Genomic DNA, 23,308 nt, shown 5'->3' on the forward strand with positions numbered 1-23,308 from the left:
GCTGGGCAAAATAAGAGAACATTCTAGAAGACGAGACAAGAACATTCACCTGGGCAAGCCAGAGTGATACTGAACAATCTAGGATGATGCAATTTCATTCCTACTTGTTTGTCCTGTGATGTGGCTGAAAGTGTGAATTAACCTGAAACAGAGTAGTGTTGCTTAAAAAGACGTAATGATTAGTAATAACACTAAGCTGCAAGGTTAACCCTTTGAACACAAGTTTCAGAGTAACAGCCGTGTTAGTCTGTATCCGCAAAAAGAAGAACAGGAGTACTTGTGGCACCTTAGAGACTAACAAATTTATTAGAGCATAAGCTTTCGTGGACTACAGCCCACTTCTTCGGATGCATATAGAATGGAACATATAATGAGGAGATATATATACACACATACAGAGAGCATAAACAGGTGGGAGTTGTCTTACTAACTCTGAGAGGCCAATTAATTAAGAGAAAAAGAAAAAAAACTTTTGAAGTGATAATCAAGCTAGCCGAGTACAGACAGTGTGATAAGAAGTGTGAGAGTACTTACAAGGGGAGATAGTCAACGTTTGTAATGGCTCAGCCATTCCCAGTCCTTATTCAAACCGGAGTTGATTGTGTCTAGTTTGCATATCAATTCTAGCTCTGCAGTCTCTCTTTGGAGTCTGTTTTTGAAGTTTTTCTGTTGTAATATAGCCACCCGCAGGTCTGTCACTGAATGACCAGACAGGTTAAAGTGTTCTCCCACTGGTTTTTGAGTATTTTGATTCCTGATGTCAGATTTGTGTCCATTAATTCTTTTGCGTAGAGTTTGCCTCTCAGAGTTAGTAAGACAACTCCCACCTGTTTATGCTCTCTGTATGTGTGTATATATATCTCCTCATTATATGTTCCATTCTATATGCATCCGAAGAAGTGGGCTGTAGTCCACGAAAGCTTATGCTCTAATAAATTTGTTAGTCTCTAAGGTGCCACAAGTACTCCTGTTCTTCCTTTGAACACCATTGGACTTCCAGGTGGATGGCACCTTGAAATTGGACATATTTAGCAGGTTGGGGAGGGAGGGAGGGACCGGGTGCTTGTCAGAATGCGATAGTAGAGGATCCTTACAGAGGGTTTAGGCCAAGATTTGTTCTGGTGGGTAGTGGAGAATAATGTATTCCTGGCTCAAACCAGCACTTTTAGACCTTCCCTTTCACAAACATTAAATCTACTCATAACAAAAATATAAAAATTAACATAAAAAGAGCAGCTAAGGGAGGGAGAGAAGACAAAGCAATAGCAGGAAGGAGAAGAGAAAAGCACACAAGAAGTATAGTAACATTACACTTATCAGGTCTTAGATCATAGCATACATTTAGTATTACTGGCTGCATGTAGATGAAGTCCTTGTTCATCACGGTTAGAAAAGGGCAACAGCATGTTCGCTGTAAGGGGCCCAAGGGGTTTGATGTAAAGCATTTTAGCAGAGACGGGAACACAGAACCATGTTTAATTAGTTTTATTGTAAGAGAAAGAACATTGTATTTTACAATAACTACAAATGGGTTCACCATCAACCTTCTTCCACAGTCCACAAGTCTGAATGTACAGTACACAGGAAAGGACAAGACCAAGCTGGGCAGGAAAGTTTTGGCTTGATTTTGGCATAGCTTCTTATAATGCAATGTTGTGAATGCTAACAGTGTTCATTTCCACTCTAATTGTACCAAATGGAGAGCTAGCAACAGAAAGTTTGAACAGGAAAGAATTCAGAAGACGAGGACACATGATATTCTCTAACCGTTTCAACAAAGACTAATTTTGTTGTTAAACAAACCCCAAAAGTAAGTAAAAGGGGAGCTCATACATGCTGTCCAAAGCAGCCTAAGGCTAAAAAGCATCAAGTTCTCCAGAAGAGGACTAAAAGTATGCAGCTGTGTATAATTCATGGTCACAAATAAGAACTATTGCAATGGCTAATCTAAATCATGACACGGGATGTGGAAAGGATAGATTCTCAAAAACAAACCAAAAGCCACTTGTTCACAAGTTCAGGCTCACACACTAGCATTAATATAGACTATTTAGCTACATGTCCATTATCACCGCCATGTCAGACAGCACCCCTCACCCACTGGGCACAGTGTTTGGAATCCGCTGACATGGTCTAGCGCATCTCATGGACAATTAAGGAAGAATACACCATTACTACTTAGAGCTTGCCATCCCCTATGGGAATTGCTCGGGTCCAACCCCTTCCCACAGCCTGTATCCCAGGCCTCCTAAATCTTGCCCTCAGTATCTTTGAATATATATCATTTTTTAAAATCTAGGGAATAAAGTTCTCAATGCATTATTACCATTCTGCATGCAGGTCAGCTCTAAGGAAGAATCATTTGTTTGTTTTCTGGTGTTGGGTTGTGTGTTGGTGTTGTTATTTTGCTACTGTTGCAAAGAGCTAAAAACCAGTGTCCCAGGCTGGGAAATAAAACTTCAGTTCTCCTTTATAATGAGGAAAAGAAGTAGGGCCAGTATCAAAGTGGGCCTGTGACTGCTGCGCCATCTGAGGCCAGCATTTAGACGCAACCATGAATTTAAGAATTTGACATATCAGATGTGATCCTTAGTGGAGGATTTATTGAAGGCTACATGGAGGGGTGAGTGGGAGAGGGAGAACTAGGGAAGATTCAGGTGCAACCTTTATTATAGCATGTGAGCTGATAGACAAGGTGACTGTGGTACTATGACTTTGAACCCCCTTTTTAATGGTGGACGTGATCCAGAATTAAAAGGAAAAGAAGATGGGATTGGGGAGGGGACACAGTTTCAACTGTCATCCTCCTATATTTCAGTCTTTTCAATCAATGATTTAGGATATTCAAAGCTTGCTTTGCTGTTGTACTTTTGTAAACTTCTTCCGGAACACTGCTCAGAACCGTGGCAAATTACACAGGCTAACCAAGCAGGGAAATATATAACGAGTCTACACAATTAAATCTTTCCTCTGAAAAGCAAGGGCTAGTTTTATGTCTCCCTAGTGTAATCTTTATCGAAAGGGCATGATGTGGTAAGGTTCCGACCTAATCAATGCACTATGATATACGGCACTTACCACCCAGAACCCTCCTCTCAGGTTTGCCAGCAAAAGCCCCTTGAGAATGGTGGCACAAAATCTGAGCTGCCAACTGAGAAAGTGATGTTGGAACTTCTTGCAATGGGGTCATGGAAAAGCAATAACAGTGCGAGTCTTGAAGGACGATAAGGGGGTTCCCTCTATGCCTTTGCGATGCCCCTCCCATGGCCCATTAGCAAAGAAAAGGGGTGCGTTGATAAAATGTCTAATTGCATTAGAGACAAGATGCCTGGGCAATGGGCAGTGACAAGGCAGTATAAGGAGATGTTTATTGCTCTGGCTCAAGATTTTACAGTGATATTTGTATCTTTTATTATAGTTTTTAATGTTTGTAACTTCATGCTTTTTAAATAAGTCAAACCCACTGATAATTAGGGGAAGAGTAAGGTAGAGAATGAAGCTTTGTAGTTAAATTGTTAGAAAAATACATATTTTATTATACTGCATTGTGCTTGACTTGTTTTATTTTTAAATCAATACTGTTAAAAATAGATGCTTCTTGTTCCCAAGTATTGTAGCTATATAAAACTGTGCTAAAGAATAGTTTAGAATTATCTACTGTGTCAAGTCTTATTATTCAGGACTAGAATTTATAAATCAGGGTTAAATGTAAGAGTAATTAGATTGAGATTTCTGTAGAAATCTGCCTTGAGTAATGGTTCATGTACTTTCAGTGCCACAAATCTATACACAAGGGAGGTTTTAACTTGGTCCCCTTATTGGTAGGGTGACCAGATGTCCCATTTTTAAAGAGACAGACCCTTTTTTTTGGACTTTTTCTTATATAGGCGCCTATTACCCCACATCCCCAGTCCCGTTTTTTTCACGGTTACTATCTGGTAACCCTACTTATTGGCCATTTTAGTGCTCAGTCTGGTGACACACAGTACATAATGGCACAGAATTATAAGCAATTAATCAAATAACTGATTGCACATCTGACTTTTTGTTTTCCAGATATCTTGTACTTTTCCCATCCCATACACCATTTATATAAAGAAGAGAACAGGTACTTAAAGGGTATTATTAATGTGACAATGTTTTCCACACACCAAATGCTTTCTACCAATGTACTGATCACCCCATTGAAGATCAAAGCTTTCTAAATAGCTGCTGGGGTTTACAGCATTGATTCATTTAGCCCATGTGTGATAGGCATACATTAAAATAAAACAAAAACTAAACTGTCTGTACTAAGCTGTGAGACACTCACTGCACTGCCCAGATCCCATCCATAAACAAACAGCAGCCTCCTAATGCAAATACTTCCCATTTGGAATTTATTGTCTTATTCCATATACTTAATATAAAACTACAGATAATGGATGGAGCCTCTTTATTATCTGGCCCATACTACTCAACCTTTTAGGCTAAGACTCAGGGTGAAATCCTGGCCCCACTGAAGTCAATGGCAAAATTCCCACCGTCTTCAATAGGGTCAGGATTTACCCTCAATCATTTTCTTTAGTTTAATAACTGTTACTTTTTAAAAATTTGGCCAAACACATAAATGAAAATAGAGCTTGAGCCTCCATGTCAGTGTAATGTAAACGCTCCTAAAACAAACATGTCTCTGTGATTTAAACCCCTTAGGAAATCCAGATTCTAAGTCCATTAAAGAGATGGGGTAGTTTAGGCCCCAATTATAGGGTATTTTTTGAGAGGACAACTGTTAAAGAAAACCCATTTTTAAAAGAATTATTGTGAAACTAAAAGAAACATTTAATAAAAGAGTGCATCGGGGTGTGTTTGCGTGTTTGGTTTCTGTGCTTAAAATTATACATTCTTCTGGGCTTTTGTGAACAGAAGTACTCCCACTCCCATGAAAATGCATGAGAATAGGAGAGTAAAATTGACGAGAAACAGACTAGTCTCTTTTCACTGCCCTGAGTGAAATTCCAAAAGTAAACAAATGTAAACAGCCAAATGGAATAAAGAAAATTACAGCCAGGATCTTCTAAAAGCACCTACTGATTTTGGGTGTCGAATCTGAGCTGCTTTAAAGGGGTCAAATTATCAGAGGAGGTGTGTTCAGCCCCTCCTGAAAATCAGAGCCCTTTAAAGCATCTCTAACTGGGCACCCAAAATCACTAGTCACTTTTCAAAGTCTTGTCCTAGATTTTTAGAAATCTGTTTTAGTAACCTATGGTGTTCTTTGTAATGCAAACAACGAGATATTTAAAAACATATATATTTTCCACCTAACATTACTACATTATTATTTTAACAGGTAACTTGTGACATGTTCAGCAGTTTCATGCCACTCAAGCCAAACCCAGAAACAGAACAGGTGGAAAAAATAAGATTATAAAGGAGAGAAAAGACATACAATTTGAAGGTTTTGGCCTCAATTGTAAATGGGAGATATAATGGTAGTGGACAGGGCATTTCTTCAGTTTCAGGTACAAAACTCAAGCTGTAGTTATTTAGCCATTAGTACTTCATGTCATAAAACCTGGGGCTTCAGCTGTTACTGCATTGTGAATGGTGGGATTTTTACCTCTCAAATAAGCATGATTGTGGTAACTCTTCTTCAGAGAAAGCTTTAGGTCCTGAATTCTGACCGTATGAGAAAAAGAACAGAGAGAGAATCTGTACTTATATATGGGGTTGAGGTGACAGAGTTTTTGTATTGGTTTATTTTGTTTGTGGTTGCTAAATATTTTTCACAGTGATACTGTCTTGCTCCCAAAAGTAAAATGCTTGAAAAATAATTAAGGTTGAGAATAGCAGTAGATGTATTTACTGTTGATGACAGGGAGCACAATTTTAATTATGTATCATTGAGATGAAACGTAATTTACCCAATTTATTGCTGTTTCTTAGGTTTGTATAAGATACCTATCACCATAGCACACGAGTGCTGAACTTAGTGTATCACATAAATCTGCAAATACTGTACACGTTATATTTGGTAAGGATCAATTATTCCTTGCTATGGTTCTGCTGCTGTATAAACACAGCTACAGCCCATAAGCAGGTATAGAAAACATTGTGCTCTGTGCACATAGGGGGAGTCTAGTCTTAGCGGGCAAAAATGTAAGCTTGGTGGTATTGAGACAAGGACAGATCTCATTACACACAAAGTAGTCTTTAGGAAACCAAATAAATATAGAACAACTATGCCATTTAACATGGAGTAATTGAAATCATAAGACAACATTTTTATATTAAAATGCATTAGTACTATAAGTGCAAGGACTCATATTAGTAACAGTCAGCAGCAAAATCCCATTCGAAATCATATCATGGTTAATAATTAATAAATCAGCAGGATATGCTTGACTAGGATTCCAACCCATTCAGAAAACTTCCCCATTTAAACCCCAATTCAGCAAAGCAGTTAGGCATATGCTTAATTAAATCATTTCCTTAAATGTTTTACTGAATTGGGACTTAGTCCATTAAACCTGAAACAGCAGGTGTGGGTAAACGTCAGCATCTCATCAGTTATGACAGATGTTTGAACTTCTCTCCTCTTCTGTACAGTGATGTCTGAATTATTAAATGAGTTATAAGCAAAAGTTATAATGCAGCCATAAGTAACGGTGCTTAGTTCTGGAAGCTGCTTAGGGATGTATAATAATCTGTTTTCATATGAGGCTCTTTGATCTGGGGGAACCGTAGCTTGCATTCTGAATGGTGCACTGAAATACACAACACACGCATCACTGCAGAGTAGAGCATTCCTGTTATTTTATATCCACACATCTGCTGCCTATTTCTAAATATCCAAATAATGGCTGCTGTGTGCAGTGTATCAGCTTTTCTTGCAGTGATGCTTGTTGCAAGGCTTGCTGTCATGCGGAGTTCAAATAACTGAACACGTAAACAGGGGGAAGGGATGTTGCTAATTATTCTTTCAGACTGCTTGGAATCTGGTGGTTTCTAATCTCATTTCAAATACCAAACTTTTGAGTTGCTTCAAATTGGCTTATACCATAAATAATTAGTCATCAAATGACTAAAGCATTTGCTTGCTCCATATTCTTCATGGATGTTGACACTAGTAGACCATATTTCTGCCTCTGAGACAAAGAAAGCTCGATTTATATTCTATATTCAGTATCTTTCTTACTGACTTCAGTAGGAGTTTCACTAGAGTAAGGAGCATTGTCTTAAGAATATGGATGCACGAAAGTGCAGAATGCATTATAATCCAACTCTGGAGCCTTAAAATCCAAGGCAAAGAGGAGTCTTTCTTCCCCACTTTCGCATATGTAAAGTTACAACAGACTGAATTCCACTAACGCCAGGCATCCTTGTGGTACCCCACAACAGTTAAGAGTCACGTCAGCAAAACAGCTGGAGTTTATCCTTGTGCAAGCCATTTGTTCTCAGAGTCTGCGTTTTCCCATGCTAGATCTCAGCATTAATATACCTTCCACAGAAACTCCGGGATTGTCCATCATCGTTTGCCAGAGGTGCTGCTCTTCCCCGTGAGAATCCATCCAATCAACTTCCTTCCCGTTACTTACACCTGGCAATTGCAAAAACATGGAGAGTTTTGGCATGCTAGTGAGACGTAACTTAATATGGCTCCTTATCTGTTTCAAGAAGGTATATGCAGTGTAGTTGTAGCCCTGTCAGTCCCAGGATATTTGAGTGACAAGGTGGTTGAGGTAATATCTTTTATTGAACTAACTTCTGTTGGTGAGCGAGACAAGCTTTCGAGCTTACACAGAGCTCTTCTTCAGATCTGGGAAAGGTACTAAGAGTGTCACAGCTAACTACTTATGCTAAACTATCTGTTCAATCTTCTATTTAGCTGTGACACTCTTAGTACCGTTCCCAGATCTGAGGAAGAGCTCTCTGTAGCTCCAAAGCTTGTCTCTCACCAACAGAAGTTGGTCCAATAAAAGATATTACCTCACCCACTTTATCTCTCTCAAGAAGGTACAGAAAGACAGCGTCTTCCTTCACTGCACTACTGTGTGCAAGACACTACTATCAAGCATGTGCCTTACAAAGATTATGGATTTTTCTGGTGAGGAAGGTTTACACTTATCTATTGAGGAAAAAAACCTGGCAGACCATTAAAGGAAAATAAAGAACAACAAAGAAACCAGAAGTATTTCATACGTAAATGAACAAAGTTTTTTAGAAATATCTCAAAAAGAATGATGCAATAGAAACTGTAAAAGGTGATTTGTCAGCCTGGGTTTGGCTGGGTTTTTGTCTGGTTTTGCTGTAAATTCAGCATCTCCCCATTATAATTTTAAAAAAGAATCTATATAAGCTTAAAAAACAAATAAGTAACATATGTATCTGATTTCCTGAAAGACGCTGGATTGTCATCAATTAGCTGAAAACTAAAGTCCTTTTGGTAGTCACAAAATAGGCATATCATGGGCAGAGGCCAGCAAAATTTCCCAACATGGCTCTATCCCACAACTACTGTCTTCCTAGCTGAGAAGGAATGGACGACTCTCTCTTCATACCTGCCCCTTCATCAGCCAGAGGGGTTGCTGTTGAGTAACATGAAACTCTCATTTCTCACTCAGATGGTAAGAAGTGTTTCCATAATTCTCACAGTCCCGGTTGGCTTCGGAAGCATAGTTACAACAGGGTAGCAAACTAATGTCTCTCACTGGATAGCATAAAGAAATAAGTTGCCTCTAGACTATTAAGCCACCCTTTTTTCATTTCTCATAGTTCCTCTGTGCCCCATATTCACAGCATTCCCATCCTTTATATGGTTATGAGATATGTGCTGAAGAAAGTGATGATTCCCAGTCAAACATGGCCCTTACCACTTCCAGTGCTCAAACGGACACCTCCCAAAAAGATGTTACTGGAGAGTGACTCCTTGTCCCAGACTGTCAGTTCTAGGCATAAGTTGTGTAGATCCGTAGGATTCAAGCCACTGAAAGTGAAGCTGTGATTCCAGTGGGGGTTAACACTCTTCTTTATTACAGGAGTTTTATGTTTTGTTGCTTTGTTGTTATCTGGGAGCAGATATCTGAGGGGGACAGAAAGAAAGAGAAAGAGAAGGAAAAAAAACAGGTAGATGAGACTTCACGTCAGTCATATTTATCATTTGTATTACTGTATCACCTAGAAGTCAACCAAAATCAGGGCCCCATGGTGCTGAGTGCAGTACAAATGCATAGTGAGAATTGTTCATTCCCTGATGACCTTTCCTTCTAAGTAGACAAAACAGAAAAAGGATGGAAGAAAAGAAGCAGTATTATCCCCATTTTACAGATGGAAAACCAAGGCAGAGAGAGATTACAACCCCAAATCAGCAAAGCATTTAAGTACACGTTGAAGTCCCATTGAAGTCAAGTTAAGCATATGCCTAAGTGCTGTGCTGAATTGGGACCCAAGTGACTTGTCCAGGTTGTCTGGCTCAGAGACAGGAATTGAATACAGCTCTCCTGTATCCCAGGTTAAGGCACTGACCTTAACCACAAAACTCTCAATTTCAATGGGATTCCTCCTGGAGAACAATGCTTCTCCATGTAAATAAGGGTTTCAGATTCATGGTGAGAAGCAACACTATTACATGATGATACACACATCTAACCTAACTTGGGTAAAAATAAGTGGGTGGTAGGGAAGGAACATTAGCAGCTTGTCAGTGGATGGTATTATCCCCTATGAATCGAAATAAGCTTATGTTTACATTTACACCAGAAGCCTAATTCCTCACTAAAACACAGAGCCTCGGATGCGCTGAAGTCTGACAATTTTTTCAATTCCATAAGCTTTATATTTTAACCAGAGTACTCTTTTCTTGAAACTCTGTAAACACAATATATTATTTTCAAAGTCAGAGTAGTGGATAAATCTCCCTGATCTGTACCTACCCTTCCCCCAGTACAGTTTATGGGTTCATCTCAGCTATAGAAAATATATTTTGAAAAACCATGTAACCTGATGGAAAATAGTTTGTCCAAGGGAAATTGGTTCAAGCTCCACTTACATAAAACAACCCATGCCAGCAACAACAGATGTGTGTGATGAGCTAGCCAGAGACAGTTCACAGTGTCAGCAACAGCAATGTGCTGCCAATTCATAAACAAGGGGATCCAACAACAAAAATTCTCCTTAGCCTGGTGTAAACTCCACATCTCAAGTGTGTACAAGCTGCAGAGAGGAGAGTGAGGGACCAGACAATCTGTTTCTTTGTTTTCCTATTTTAACAAAAACGTTTTTCTCATAGTTGTAACCAACCATAGAGAAAACAGCACCTGGCAAACCAATGTAAAATAAGCCTATGGATTGCTCTTTGTGCCTAAAAAAAAATGTACTCAGTGCATTAATAGTACAGCACTTGGATCATGTGAATGGGAGGTGCAGGGTGAAAACCTTACAATGAATTCTGGGTATATCTGCCCCAGGAAAACTTGCAAAAATACATTTGTCACTTGAGACAATTTGAGCTACAGCAAAAGCAAAACATTTTACCTTCAGAAATATTTTTATAACCTCAGGAACAATTGACCACTCTCAGAGGAATGGTTTAGCTGGTCTGGAGAGGAGGTGAATCCATATGGGGCATCAGGTTAGTGGTGAAACTTTATCAAGGGGTTCACTTCAACCAAAACATGCAGACTATACCCAACACAACTATATGTAAAATAGGCAACTATGAAAGCTTTTATTGACAAGGACAATGGCAAGGAGAAACACTCTTGTCAGCTGTCCATATTTCACTCATTTACCACCTTGAGTGCCATGCTCATATTTATGATGAATCTAGTATAATCAGGCATGCAGGATTATGGTTTTTTATACAAATATAAGTGTGTTCCTACAGCAAATATTTTCTGCTTATTCAGGGATACTAACTTCAGACTCTAAATGCTAAAAAAATAAATAATATAATGAGGCATATGTATATAGCAAAAATCTGACATTATATATATGAAATCATACTCTATTACATAAATGTATATATAGTATGTATACATATGACATACTCATCTTTTTTTTAAAAAAAGTTTTACCTTTAATGTCAAATTTCAAAGCCACATTTTGAAGTCTACAAAGTAAAATTAATGCTCTGATTTAAAATCACATATTATGACCTAAACTTAAATATAGTGGACAAAGAGAATTTAAAGTAAAAATCCATTTTGAGGTGCAAGTTCTTTTTCAGGAGTAAAGTTCAGTAGCTATCAGACAAAAATGATATTGATCAGATAAACTAGGATTCAATGCAAAAGCTAGTTTTACTCTTGATGTGCTATGCAAAATATGGGAAAGTAAAAATTACCCTTTAACAAATGTGTCAGAAGTGCCTCCTGACTTCACAGCTGTTAAATTCTTGGCTTCCTTGATGAGGACCTCCAACATACCCCCAGAAGGCAGCTGTGTGTTTCCTTTCTTTCCTTTTTTTAAACTCTTCTTTCCTGTACATAAAACAAACCAACAACAAAATCAAGAACTTAATACTGCATAACCAATTTGGAAATGTAAGCCTTTTTGGCCAGAGACTCTGCCACTTGTTTACTTCAACAGGATCATTCGTGGAGTGAAGTACTGCTTGTGTCTACAATCTGGCCCTTTATTTGTAAACACAGTGGGGAAAAAGGAGGAGATCACCCAACACCTGGTAAAAAAATTTGACTCAAACATGGTCAATCCTTGACAGACATCACAGGGCTGGGCTATCCTAAGTCTCCAAGTACAAATATGGTAGTACTAATACATTGAAGGGAAAAGGTCAAGTTTTCTTTAAATCCTCTCCTCTTCTCTATTACAGATGACAAATAATACATTCTGAGTTGTGGCAGCAAAGAGATGCTCTTATCCAACAGTCTCCCCCCATAGGCAGAATCTGAAGCATTTCTCATAAAGCCTGATATAAAGAGGTATATGGTACAAGTTCACTCCAGAAGAGATACCTTGCTGCATGGAGTTTTTAAAATGATTTAGTTAAAATCTAGATTAATGAATATAAAAATTGCTCAGATCCATGTGCTGTGAAGGCCATTCATTCACACCTCTGTTGTCACTGTGCTTTCTGAGTAAAATTAATACTTAAGAACTCAAGAAATCTGGGGCATACAAATTACAATATGGAGCAACTGGTTTCCTCAGACCAAAGACTATCAGATTATAGCAGAGGGCCTTGGAATTTACTGCTAATAAACTGAATGTAATTCATCTGAGAAAAGAGCCTAATATGCTACCAATGCTTGCAAAGTTGTATTGTGTCTTTTGGCAATAAATTCCTCTTGTGCTCAAATCTCTCTGCCTGTGGTCTGTGTGTATATTGTGTGTCCAAGCTATCTGGTCATAGCTACCTCTTTGGACAATCATTTCTCTGGACACTACTGCAGTACATGTAGTAACTAATAATCTTTTCCTCCACAGAAACACTGCCCATTTCAGAGGATTATAATGGACCACCCTAGACAATTCTAATAGGCGCCTAAGGGATATAATTACAGTAGGAGTAATGGGATGAAACTGAGCAAAGGAAATCGTAGACTAAATCATGTAAAAAGGTTCTGAACAGCGAGAGGAACTGTGCTAGCTCCATTACTCTGATCATCCATGTACTGTTTAAAACTAGATGGCACAAAGCACAACAACAACTCTGGATTAGAGTATTGCTTTGGATAATGACCGTCCTAAACCATGGCTATTGACCAGCTGGGTCTTTTTACTGATGTCACAGCTGTGCAACAACTCCTAATGGTGCATAAATGGCATCTCATTACTGGGGGTGGGCGAGCAGCATCTTTCCTTTGAAAATTCCCTCAAATACAGGTGCCTAATTTATTGCCACAGAACTTCAACTGTCTGCAACTCTGTGACTTTATACCTCAGCTTTCATCATACAGGTTATTTCCAATACTCAGAGGACGCTGCCATCAATGTTCATTTTACCTTGAAACTGTCCGAGGGGAAGCATTAGGTTTTTCTCAGGGGGAATGTAGTGTAAAACAACTATCAGCTCTCCTTTATACTGAAGCCCGACATCCGCTGCAACCTCCAGCTGATGGAGAGGAAAGAAAAACAGAAATCCATCTAAGCTTAATTATTTACCCAGTTGTTTTCAATTATTTCTATTGTACAGGTAAGCCATGATAGATGCTTAAATGGGCCATGCCACTGCACAGTGCTCATAGCTAATTAGCCCTCACTGATTGAATACAGACAGCCACATTTTTGAAAATTTCATAGTCGAGGGAGTGCAAAAAGCTCAGAAGAACAGACGTCATATGCCCTGCACTAGATGCTGTTCAGTAAACATAAACGGGAGAGAGAAATTCGGTTTATTAGAATGAAGAAAAATTCCAACCCATGTCAAGCACTGATTTACAGCAAACAAACAGATCCAAGTAAGCTGGATATATAAACTGTAGATACTTTAGGGCCAGATTCTGATATTAATCAACATGAATAAGGGTACCTTACTCCATAACTAGCCCCCATTGATTTCAATACGATTATTCTTGGAATAAGGGGGTATAATCTGGCCCTGAAACAGAACAGAGATTTACAGATATAAATATTACTTCCCAAATGTCTTTTCCTCTTCTTCCCAAACATCATTTCTCAACATTCTGCACCTCTTTTTCCCCATTAAATTTCTCAATTCAGTCCAGAAGGAGTGTGCTCTATGCTTTTTTATAACATTAATCAAAAGCAATATTAGACTCATGTATTTTTTAATTTAAATAAGAAAATGGGTTATAAGGACATTTTTAAAAACTAGCTGCTTTTGTAGGCTTCCCCTACCCATAAAATTAATAAATCATATATCAGTAAACAGTGATTTCTCCTAGAGAAATGGAATACAATGGAGAAATTGTTCATGAAATACATTAAGTTCCCAATCCTGTGGAACATTTAAGCATGTACCTAATTTTGCTCACACAGGTAGCCCCACTGATGTCAGTGGGACAACTCATGCAATCAGAATGTGCTTCATAAGCTTGGAACTTAAAGGTGTGTTAGATCCAGATACCTAGATCTCCTGGGCTTAATCTGAGCAAGGGAGATTGAGATTAGTATTAAGAGAAGCTTTCTAACTATAAGGAGGGAGGGCTCTGAAATAGGCTTCTAAGGGAGGTTGTGGAATCCCCATCACTGGAGGTTTTTAAGAACAGGTTGGACAGACATGTCAGGGATGGTCTAGGATTATTTGGTCCTACCTCAATGCAGGGAACTGGACTTTCTGACCTTTCAAGATCCCTTTCAGCCCTACAATTCTATGACTATGATACATGAAGTGCTGCCCAGTATGACAACACTGAGTGATTGGGCAATATGCTATGCATGGAATTACATTCTGAGCACTGCATCAAGATACTGCACTGCTTATGAAATAATTGTACTGGTGAGAACTTACAGCTGAAACTTGTTCAACTTGCCTCCTGATCCCAATAACTAGGTGAAGAATTTTACTTTCAGGAAAAGAAATAACCTCAGAAAGATGTAAGGTGACATACAGAAGCTCAGCCTGCCTTTAAAGTTAGACTGCAGGTTAAGGCACTATCATCTGATTAATAAAAATATTTAGGGCTAGATCCTGCCATCTGCTCATACACAGGGAGGGGATTCAGAGGAAGGTGCAACAAACTCTATAGTGGACAATTGCAGAATAACCTGCCCATAGGGGAAAATTTCATTTTAAGACGAACCAAGGGATGCACCCCACCCATGTACTTATTTGCGACACTGATACGGACTTGAACTCTTTATACATTCCATGGGCGGCGTACCCGAGCCCACTTATCCACTGATGCTTTAAAAACTCCCGCACCCCAATTTGGGTCTATGCTGATTATGTGATATGTATGTATCTTGTGATCCTTGTAACTGATACCTGTAATCCCTCACAACTCAAGCCAGACCCCAGATGTACAGTACCTTCCCTCTTAACTCATCTACATTTAATTTTAAACATTAACTTTAATAAAAATTTTAAATCCCTGTCTGCCAGGAAGCTTTATTATGCCCTGAAGCATGTGAGTTTAGTCTCACAACTTCCCTGTGAAGATGGTCAGAATAATTTCCCCCATTTCACAGATGGGGGAAGTGAAGCACTAAGTTAAGGCCCTAATTTTTAGAACTGACCTGCTCAAATTACCCAGGAATTAACACTCAGGTCTCCTGACTCCCAGCCCTGTGCTTTAACCCTAAAGTTATTCTCCTGACCATTCTGATCTAACCACTCTCCCCTTAGAGGACTGACCATCCAGCGCTCAGAGGACAAATGGATCTTAAAACCCTCAACTTTTTTCTTAAAACAGCTGAATAGCATCAGATTACAACAAATGTCAACCCTTAGCAAAATTTAACTGGTGCTCTTGTCAGAGACATGGAGTTCATATTGTGGGACAGTATTCTACCTAGCATATATATAAACAAACCAGATCTTTAATTCTGTTTGCAATAATTTGTCATTCAGAAAAACACTCTTTTTTTTGCTTACCAACAAACTGAGCTACACTTACAAAATAATAATAGAATCATAGAAATGTAGGGCTGGAAGGGCTCTTGAGTGGTCAACTAGTACAGCCCCCTGAGCTGAGGCAGGACCAAGTAAACCTAGACCAACCCTGACAAGTTTTTGTCCAACCTGTTCTGAGAAACCTCCAATAAGGATGATTCTACAAACTCCTTTGGAAGCCCAGCCCAAAGCTTAACTCCCCTTATAGTTAGAATTTTTTCCTAATATCGAACCTAAATCTCCCTTGCTGCATATTTAAACCATTACTTCTTGCCCTACCTTCACTGAACGTGAGAAACATTATTTCTGAAAACATTATCCAGATCATCCTAGCAGGCAAATGAGACATATTCTAGTTCTCTTTTATCTGGTAATAATGAAGCAGAATTAATAGCTCTTATAATGAGCTTGGAAATAATCAGACAGCATTTCCTAGTTGGAATGTCTGAAATGCTTAGACCTGATTACTTTTTGATCTGAGTGAAAGTGCTCCATCAGTGCCTTTGTTGTTATCATTTTAAAAAAAATTAAAATTATGTGAAGCTGAACAGAGACTGAGCAACAAGTCTTACAGTCCAGTAATTTCACAACGTAACATTATGATCAGCCTGAACACAAAATGTGAGTGTATCTCATGTAAAATGCTCAATTCTAAATAAGAGCTAAACCCTACACTAGCCAGTTCTGCTACAGAGAAATAGGAATGCTGACAAATACGACCTCTGCTCCAGGAATTGAGCCAGTTTTGGTCCCTCCACTACAGAAGGGATGTGGACAAATTGGAGAGAGTCCAGCGGAGGGCAATGGAAATGATTAGGGGGCTGGGGCACATGACTTACAGGGAGAGGCTGAGAGAACTGGGGCTATTTAGTCTGCAGAAGAGAAGAGTGGGGGGGGGATTTGATAGCAGCCTTCAATTACCTGAAGGGGGGTTCCAAAGAGGATGGAGCTAGGCTGTTCTCAGTGGTGGCAGATAACAGAACAAGAAACAATGATCTCAAGTTGCAGTGGGGGAGGCCTAGGTTGGATATTAGGAAACACTATTTCACTAGGAGGGTCTCTTCCAACCCTAATATTCTATGATTCTATGAACTTCTCCAAAATCAAAACAAAAGATTTAGTTTTGGGTCAAATGAAATGTTTTGTTCAACCCAATACTACATTTTTTCAACTTGAAAAATCTGAAAAAAGTTGTTTCAGGCCAACCTGAAATGATTTTTTTTTTTTTAATTTGGTTTGGTGGCTGAACCAAAAAATTGGTTACTCACACAAGCTCTACTCACAACTACCTTCCCCCAGCCTGATCTCTGCACGTTTAACGAGTTTTTGCTCCCTTCTTTGTGGTGAAGGGGAGCCTAGAAGATTAAGATGCTCACTTACTTTAGCTCCCTTGCTCAAGTGTAACGATTGTAAATCACATCATTTATTTGACAGATCTGAGTGAGAGTGTTTCATGCTGCAGCAGCTGTCCCTGGTCGTGCTAGTCCGGGACCATGCAAGCCAGTGAGCCTGGTGCCCGCTCTAGTGGTACAGCCATGCCAGAGAAGCTGCCCGCACAGGCCTACTGAGTGGCGGCCTAGAGTGCGGCTGCTTTCGCCACTGCCATTCCCGATAGAGCCCTGCAGCGCCTCAGATATCCGCAGATATAAAGCGGGTGTCTGTACAGGGCTCTAGGATTCTGATTAGTATAACAGCAAGCATCTTAGAAGCATATAATCTTAATGTTTATAAACAGCTCTTTAAAGTTGTTCCATTTCCAAAAACAAACACTTTAGCCCTCTCCGGTGAGGGATACCATAAGTGCCAGAAGACATAGCACATTAGTTAAGCACTATAGATGCCATATTCCATAGAATTACTGTTTTGTGTATCAAATAGTATGATGCTATAACCTACCTGTTAATTCAATATGAATAAAAGAGCAATGCCGAACCTCACTACCACAGAAAATTGTTAAATACTTAAAACTGATGCATGAAGAAAGGTCTATTCCTTTAGCGGGTGATTGTTTGAGAAAGATCCATTGTTTCATGTGCTATTTCTTTAACAGGTCCCTTTTGATTGTGTCTACTATTGGATGCATGTGTATATTTATTCTTTTAATAGGTTTGGTTTTGAATATATATATATTCATATATACTAACATAGACAGTATGTGTTGGTTTGTTAGAAGTGTTATTCCTTTCACAGGTCCATCCCAGAAGCAGTTTATTAGAAATATATAATTTTACAGCTACACTTCAGTGGGGAAAAACAAAACAAAAACAAAACCTCATTGATCTTGCTTTACTGTTATTTCACTAAAACTGGAGAGCCTCACCTTGGGTTGAAGCACAAACCATTCATCTGTCTGATTTTCAAAATTCCAGGAGTCCAAAGGAATTTCCACCTCCCCAAGAAAGCTGTTGTGCCCAAATCTGTCATAGTGCCAGACAGAAAGCTGGAGGGTCCTGGTCTCTAGCTGTGTATGGCTGATGACATACTATTGAAAGACAAACAGAGTGGAGGATCTATTCAATGAGAGCCAAGTCCAGTTCCATAAGGGCACTATATAAAAAACATACAACCTTATCTTCATAAAGTACATGGTAGCTGACAAATGAAGCACGGAAGAGACATTTGTTTTCTTTCCAAGTGAAGATCAATTCAATTGCAGAAGGCTATTATTCAAGAGAGATCTATAAAGGATAACTGTTCACTTTACAGCCTGCATTTATCTTTTTACATTATTGTTGTTGTCACTTGTCTGTATTATTTCTTTACCAGATTATTTTAAGAAGTTCCCTTTGCAGTAAAAATCTTTATTTGATTCTTACACAGTAGCTTCCATGGTAATTAAATAGAACAATTAAGATAAAAGTCTATTCTATAACAAAGAGCCTTTATAAAAAAAAAATTGGCAGCACTGTAATGAACTTTCTAAAGTGTCCCCTCTTCTCAGTAAAGTATCGCCACAATTTTTCAAAAGCCCAAATGGTTACAAGTGATAATAATTAAAATATATATTAACTAGCAGATTGTAAGAGGCCAGCAGTTACCCCATTAGAATGATGAGACTTTGCCTTGAAGGCCTGAAAAGGCCAAAAGGATTGATTCAAAGACAGTTTTTAAATGATAGTAATGGGAACAGATAGGACAAACAGTTCTTCTGCTATTGAATCTAGCTATTTAGCTCTTACTCACAAGTCTGAGTAAGCCACCTTTGTCAGAATATATATATATATATATATATGAAATTTCATCAGATTGCGTAGATGGGGCCTAATAAAGTAATAAAGTTTGGAAGGCATGTTAGGATTGTCCTAGAGAACAGCGTTAAATGTGATCTTTGCTAAATGGATACTAACTCACTTTTTCCCAGTGCAGACCAGACGCAACTATACTATAAACCATTTTACAAATGGTGCTATAAAACAGGACCCCCTTGGTAAACAATCTGGCCAGACCAGGTGTATTTAGTTTGTGAAATGATTTTATAGCCAGATTAGGCCAACTACACTGGCCAAAAGCAACAGAGGGTCCTGTGGCACCTTTAAGACTAACAGAAGTATTGGGAGCATAAGCTTTCGTGGGTAAGAACCTCACTTCTTCAGATGCAAGTAATGGAAATCTCCAGAGGCAGGTATAAATCAGTATGGAGATAACGAGGTTAGTTCAATCAGGGAGGGTGAGGTGCTCTGCTAGCAGTTGAGGTGTGAACACCAAGGGAGGAGAAACTGCTTCTGTAGTTGGACTTTCTCTGTACACTGGCCAGAGAAGTTATATTAGCCCCTCTAACAGGAAACTTGTTTTAGCATATATTTATTAGCTGCTATAGAAAAAAAACACCCTGTTTAAGTATTTGGGGTGGGATTTTCAAAAGTACCTAAAGGACTTCGGAATATAAATGGGATTTGTGAGGTAATTTAGCTACTTTAGAAACTCCCATCACCCTTGGTTCCAAACTCACTGTAGAGGGTGTGACGTTACGCCCCATATCCTTCATAGAGATATTGTTATGAATATGGCATAACTAAGATGTTTTGTGCAAGATGGGTCATGTGAGGTATCATTGAAAAGATTACTATCTACTGAATGTGTTTATCCAATTTACATGCATGTATCATTTCTGTATCTGAAGTCAGGAATATTAACTATGTAACAATTACAACTGTGTGTACTTGGGGGAACGCCTACAAGACAGTATGAAATCAGCCTCTAACAGTCATTAGGAAGAACAATAAGACTTGGAAGATACTAATCTCCCACCTTCCTGAGAAGCTTCCTGGGTTTCTGCACTACAAGGTCATGTGATAATGTCACCTGATACGGAGTACCACCTTGGACACTGCTAGTATTTTTCCACTGGAAACAAAGAATTCCCGACTTATGTAAATTCTATTTAAGGCTGGGAAGTGGGTTAACAAGGCTCTTCTCCATTGCCTCCCTGCCCAAGAAGGAAAACTTCTAAAAATACCTGAAGGAACAAAGCAGCGGAAAGGCAAGGGCTGAGTCCTGGCTGAGAACAGGGGTCTAGCCTGTAAAGAGACAACTGGAACTCTGAGCTGCAGAAACTCTGCAACCTGCCTAAACAACATTTAGGGTGAGAAATTAGTATCTGTAACCTGTTGTTGAGTGTACCTTTTGTCATTAATAAGCTTATTTCTTGTTTATTCCAAAACCCAGTTTGTGCAATTCATATTGCGGGGAGGGGGGAGGGGGCGCGGAAGGAGGCAGCTGTGCATATCTCCCTCCACATTGAGGGAGGGGGCGATTTTTATGAGCTTGCATTGTACAGCTCTCTCTATACAGAGCAAGACAATATTATTTTGGGTTTACATCCCAGAGGAGGTGTGCACAGGAGTCCTGCCCATTCCCCTAGCTGAGCCCTCCCACAGAGAGCTGATCGCAGACTCAGTGTGATTCTACAGTTGGGTGTGTCCCTACTTGTGTGTGTGCTGGAACGGAACTTGAGAGCTGGTCACAGCAACACAGAGTGAGGAAAACCCAGGCTATGAGACAGGTGGGTTCAGTGGGACCCCAGCACATCCGGTGGCACCCCAAAGCGGGGGGGTCCAACCCATCACAGAGGGGATTTCAATGATTCTGAAACTGATCCCCGAAAATACAATAGTTGATTATCAAAAGTTATGTTATACCTGGAAAGGAAAAACAAAATAAAAACTCTCCCTCAATACTGAGAAGTCAAAAGCTACAATCACAATGACAGCTAGATATTTTAACTCAAATATTTCCATTTTTAGCATCATTTCCCAGTGTTTAAAATCAATTTCCCAATATTTGGTTTATGGTATAAATAAATGAAATAAAAACCAAATTAAATTTAATGGCAAAGTTCAGCATGGATTACAGGCGTGGCAGTGTTCTCACCTTTAGTGTTTCATTAAACTCTGGATTGGTGGTGTTGCTTTTGATTTTGGTCTTGCGTTTACTTTGGCGAGATTTGTCTGGCAGGAGGTATGCTTTGACATAGCTGCAGATCAAGAAGTAAATTATTACCAGTGAATAAAAACAACCAAGTCTGAGAGGGCCACCTGGCAAAACTACACCAGAAGTGTTAGTCAGGAAATCAATTTTTGCAGAATAATCCATGCATAAATATTAGAGAGAATACACTCAACAGGCAAAATATGTAGAGCTACATATCTACAAACACACAAATGTACAGAGGATTCTGACAGCATCAAAATAATCACAAGAGCAAAAATTAAGTAATTTGACAGTCCTGAGAAATACGTATAACTTTATTAGCAATTTCCTGTGTTGTAGTTTTGACATTTTTGATTGACCATATATGCTAATAGGCAAAACTTGAAATTACACAAACTCATCCTTTGGCCTACCTTCATATATTTGCAGGGTTAGAGAATTTTAGAAATTGTTATTATTAGAGCTTGATTAATACATAAAAAATTCTTAAATATTTTAGGCTTTTTTAAATTCATATACTATCATATAGTTTACCAAAAAACTGGGTAGAAATATGGGGGTCAGGGGAAGAAACAAAAAAGACTGACCAAGCTTGGCACCTCCTCATTGCATTGCTTAGGCAATCAGATATTAAATCTGTTAACTTCCAGTTGAAGTCTAAAATGAATTTGCTTTGGTCATGTTCATGTCTTTTTGTGTTCACTTTCTACAAACATTCATGCAAATGAGTTTTACTAGCATGAATATTTTGGGGAAAAAACCCACATTTTAAGTTTGCATTCTCAAATATTGGTGGCAGAGATTGAATTTTAATAGATCATTAATAGCTGAAAACTGATTGTGACAGTTGCAGTCCTCCAGTGAAGTAAAATAAACAATACCACGTGGTTTATGTGAAAAATCACAACTAAGCAGCATACTCAAATAGCAAAACAGAGTAAACAAAATTAGGTAACGTTTTGTCAAGTAACTTTGAATAGCAGATTTGAGAAAGTCATGATCTGTCGATGGATATTCAGGGGGGAAAAAAAAGCAAAATCATTCAAATAAATTACCTAGTTTATTTATGACAAATATTTGCAGAAACTATTAAAAATGAACAACATAATAGCCAATTATTCTCTTGGCTCTTGTTCTATTTAAGGATAGTTGTGGAAACAGCTCATTATTTTGTGGTAAGACTGATATTAATAGAGACTTCTCCTAGGACCATACAATTAACACTAGTTTGTTTGTACAGTGTCATGCTCTTGGCCTGGGGACATGAATCAGCATTCATGTCACATTCCCCGTCAGTACCTGCCCCGGGCTGGGGAAGCTATCTATTTTTTTTTTATTATAAAAAAAGAGCAATGAATAAAGTGGAACTTAGGATTTACCGGTATATTTGATTTTAGAAAGAGGCATATTTGGAGTGAGGGATGAAGGATGCAATTTCTTTCTACTCTATAGGTTGTTTTTTCTGGCTGTGTTTTTATTACTAGGAAATGGCTATTTTAAATTAAGGGAATGTAGAGTTCTATAAAGGCGCCACACTAACACCTCTGGCAGATAAAGTCTCCTATCAAAGGCAGAGCAAACCTTCCCAACATTATCCCTCTAAAAGACTTCAACCTTGACTCTAGCAGTAAGAAATTAGTTCAGTCTCTGTGTCCATTCAGATCCCTGGCCCTTGTGCCCAAATTGCCAATAAAAACATGTCAATTATTTCCAAGTGTGATAATGGTTGTTAATCATATGAACTCTCGCTCATTACGAAACACACTGAAAACACTAACTCATTTCACATGGGATTCGAAGCAGTCAGAGTGTTATGGCTTCTGATCACTTGGGACCTAGAGGTGAAAGGCTTCATATCCCATTACCAGTCCACATAGTGTAGGGCTACAATAAGTTCTCACATGCAGTCTAGAGATTCAAACTGTGCAGTAAGACTGAGAGCACTTCTAGGAAAGGGTAAGAAGAAAATTCTCTATGCTTACGGATCTGTTCTTTGCTTCTTTTCATCTGCTATGGCCAGGTTTCTGCAGTTTTTTACCAGGATGTTGAGGGCACCCGTTTTGTAGCTGTAGCTGAGTTGGAGAAGTATTTCCCCACTGACCTTCACGTTGCCATAATCCCCAGTTTCACTGTAAACACTCATCATGCTGTTAATGCTAGTCTGAAATAAAGACCAAAAAAAGACGACTTGGAAGCTCAATCATTCTCTTTCCAGAACCAGCTTTTTTCAAATAATGAGAGCCTTGCAATTACTGTTCTGCTGAACCTGCTATGAAAACTAGGATATCAAAGGACGAACAGAATTACCACTTACTTGATATAGAAAGGTATCACAATATCTCAAATGCCTACACAGTGTTT

The 23,308-nt window shown here is 38.8% G+C and overlaps 1 protein-coding gene across 2 annotated transcripts in view; it reads right to left on the minus strand.

The window, feature by feature from the left end:
• Positions 1–1,470: 1,470 nt before the first annotated feature.
• SYTL5 (synaptotagmin like 5) overlaps positions 1,471–23,308 on the minus strand; it is a 125,773-nt gene continuing 103,935 nt past the window's right edge. For both annotated transcript variants that reach the window (XM_054005897.1, XM_054005898.1), the window contains 7 exons: positions 22,930–23,108; positions 20,888–20,990; positions 17,838–17,999; positions 12,946–13,054; positions 11,324–11,459; positions 8,853–9,061; positions 1,471–7,579 (listed from right to left, as the gene is read on the minus strand). In XM_054005897.1, the coding sequence (XP_053861872.1) occupies positions 7,437–7,579; positions 8,853–9,061; positions 11,324–11,459; positions 12,946–13,054; positions 17,838–17,999; positions 20,888–20,990; positions 22,930–23,108 (1,041 nt within the window). In that variant the 3' untranslated portion in view covers positions 1,471–7,436. The remainder of the gene's footprint in view (positions 7,580–8,852; positions 9,062–11,323; positions 11,460–12,945; positions 13,055–17,837; positions 18,000–20,887; positions 20,991–22,929; positions 23,109–23,308) is intronic.

This window comes from Malaclemys terrapin, chromosome 1 (genome assembly GCF_027887155.1).
Source record: "Malaclemys terrapin pileata isolate rMalTer1 chromosome 1, rMalTer1.hap1, whole genome shotgun sequence".
Classification (NCBI taxonomy): Eukaryota; Metazoa; Chordata; order Testudines; family Emydidae; genus Malaclemys; species Malaclemys terrapin.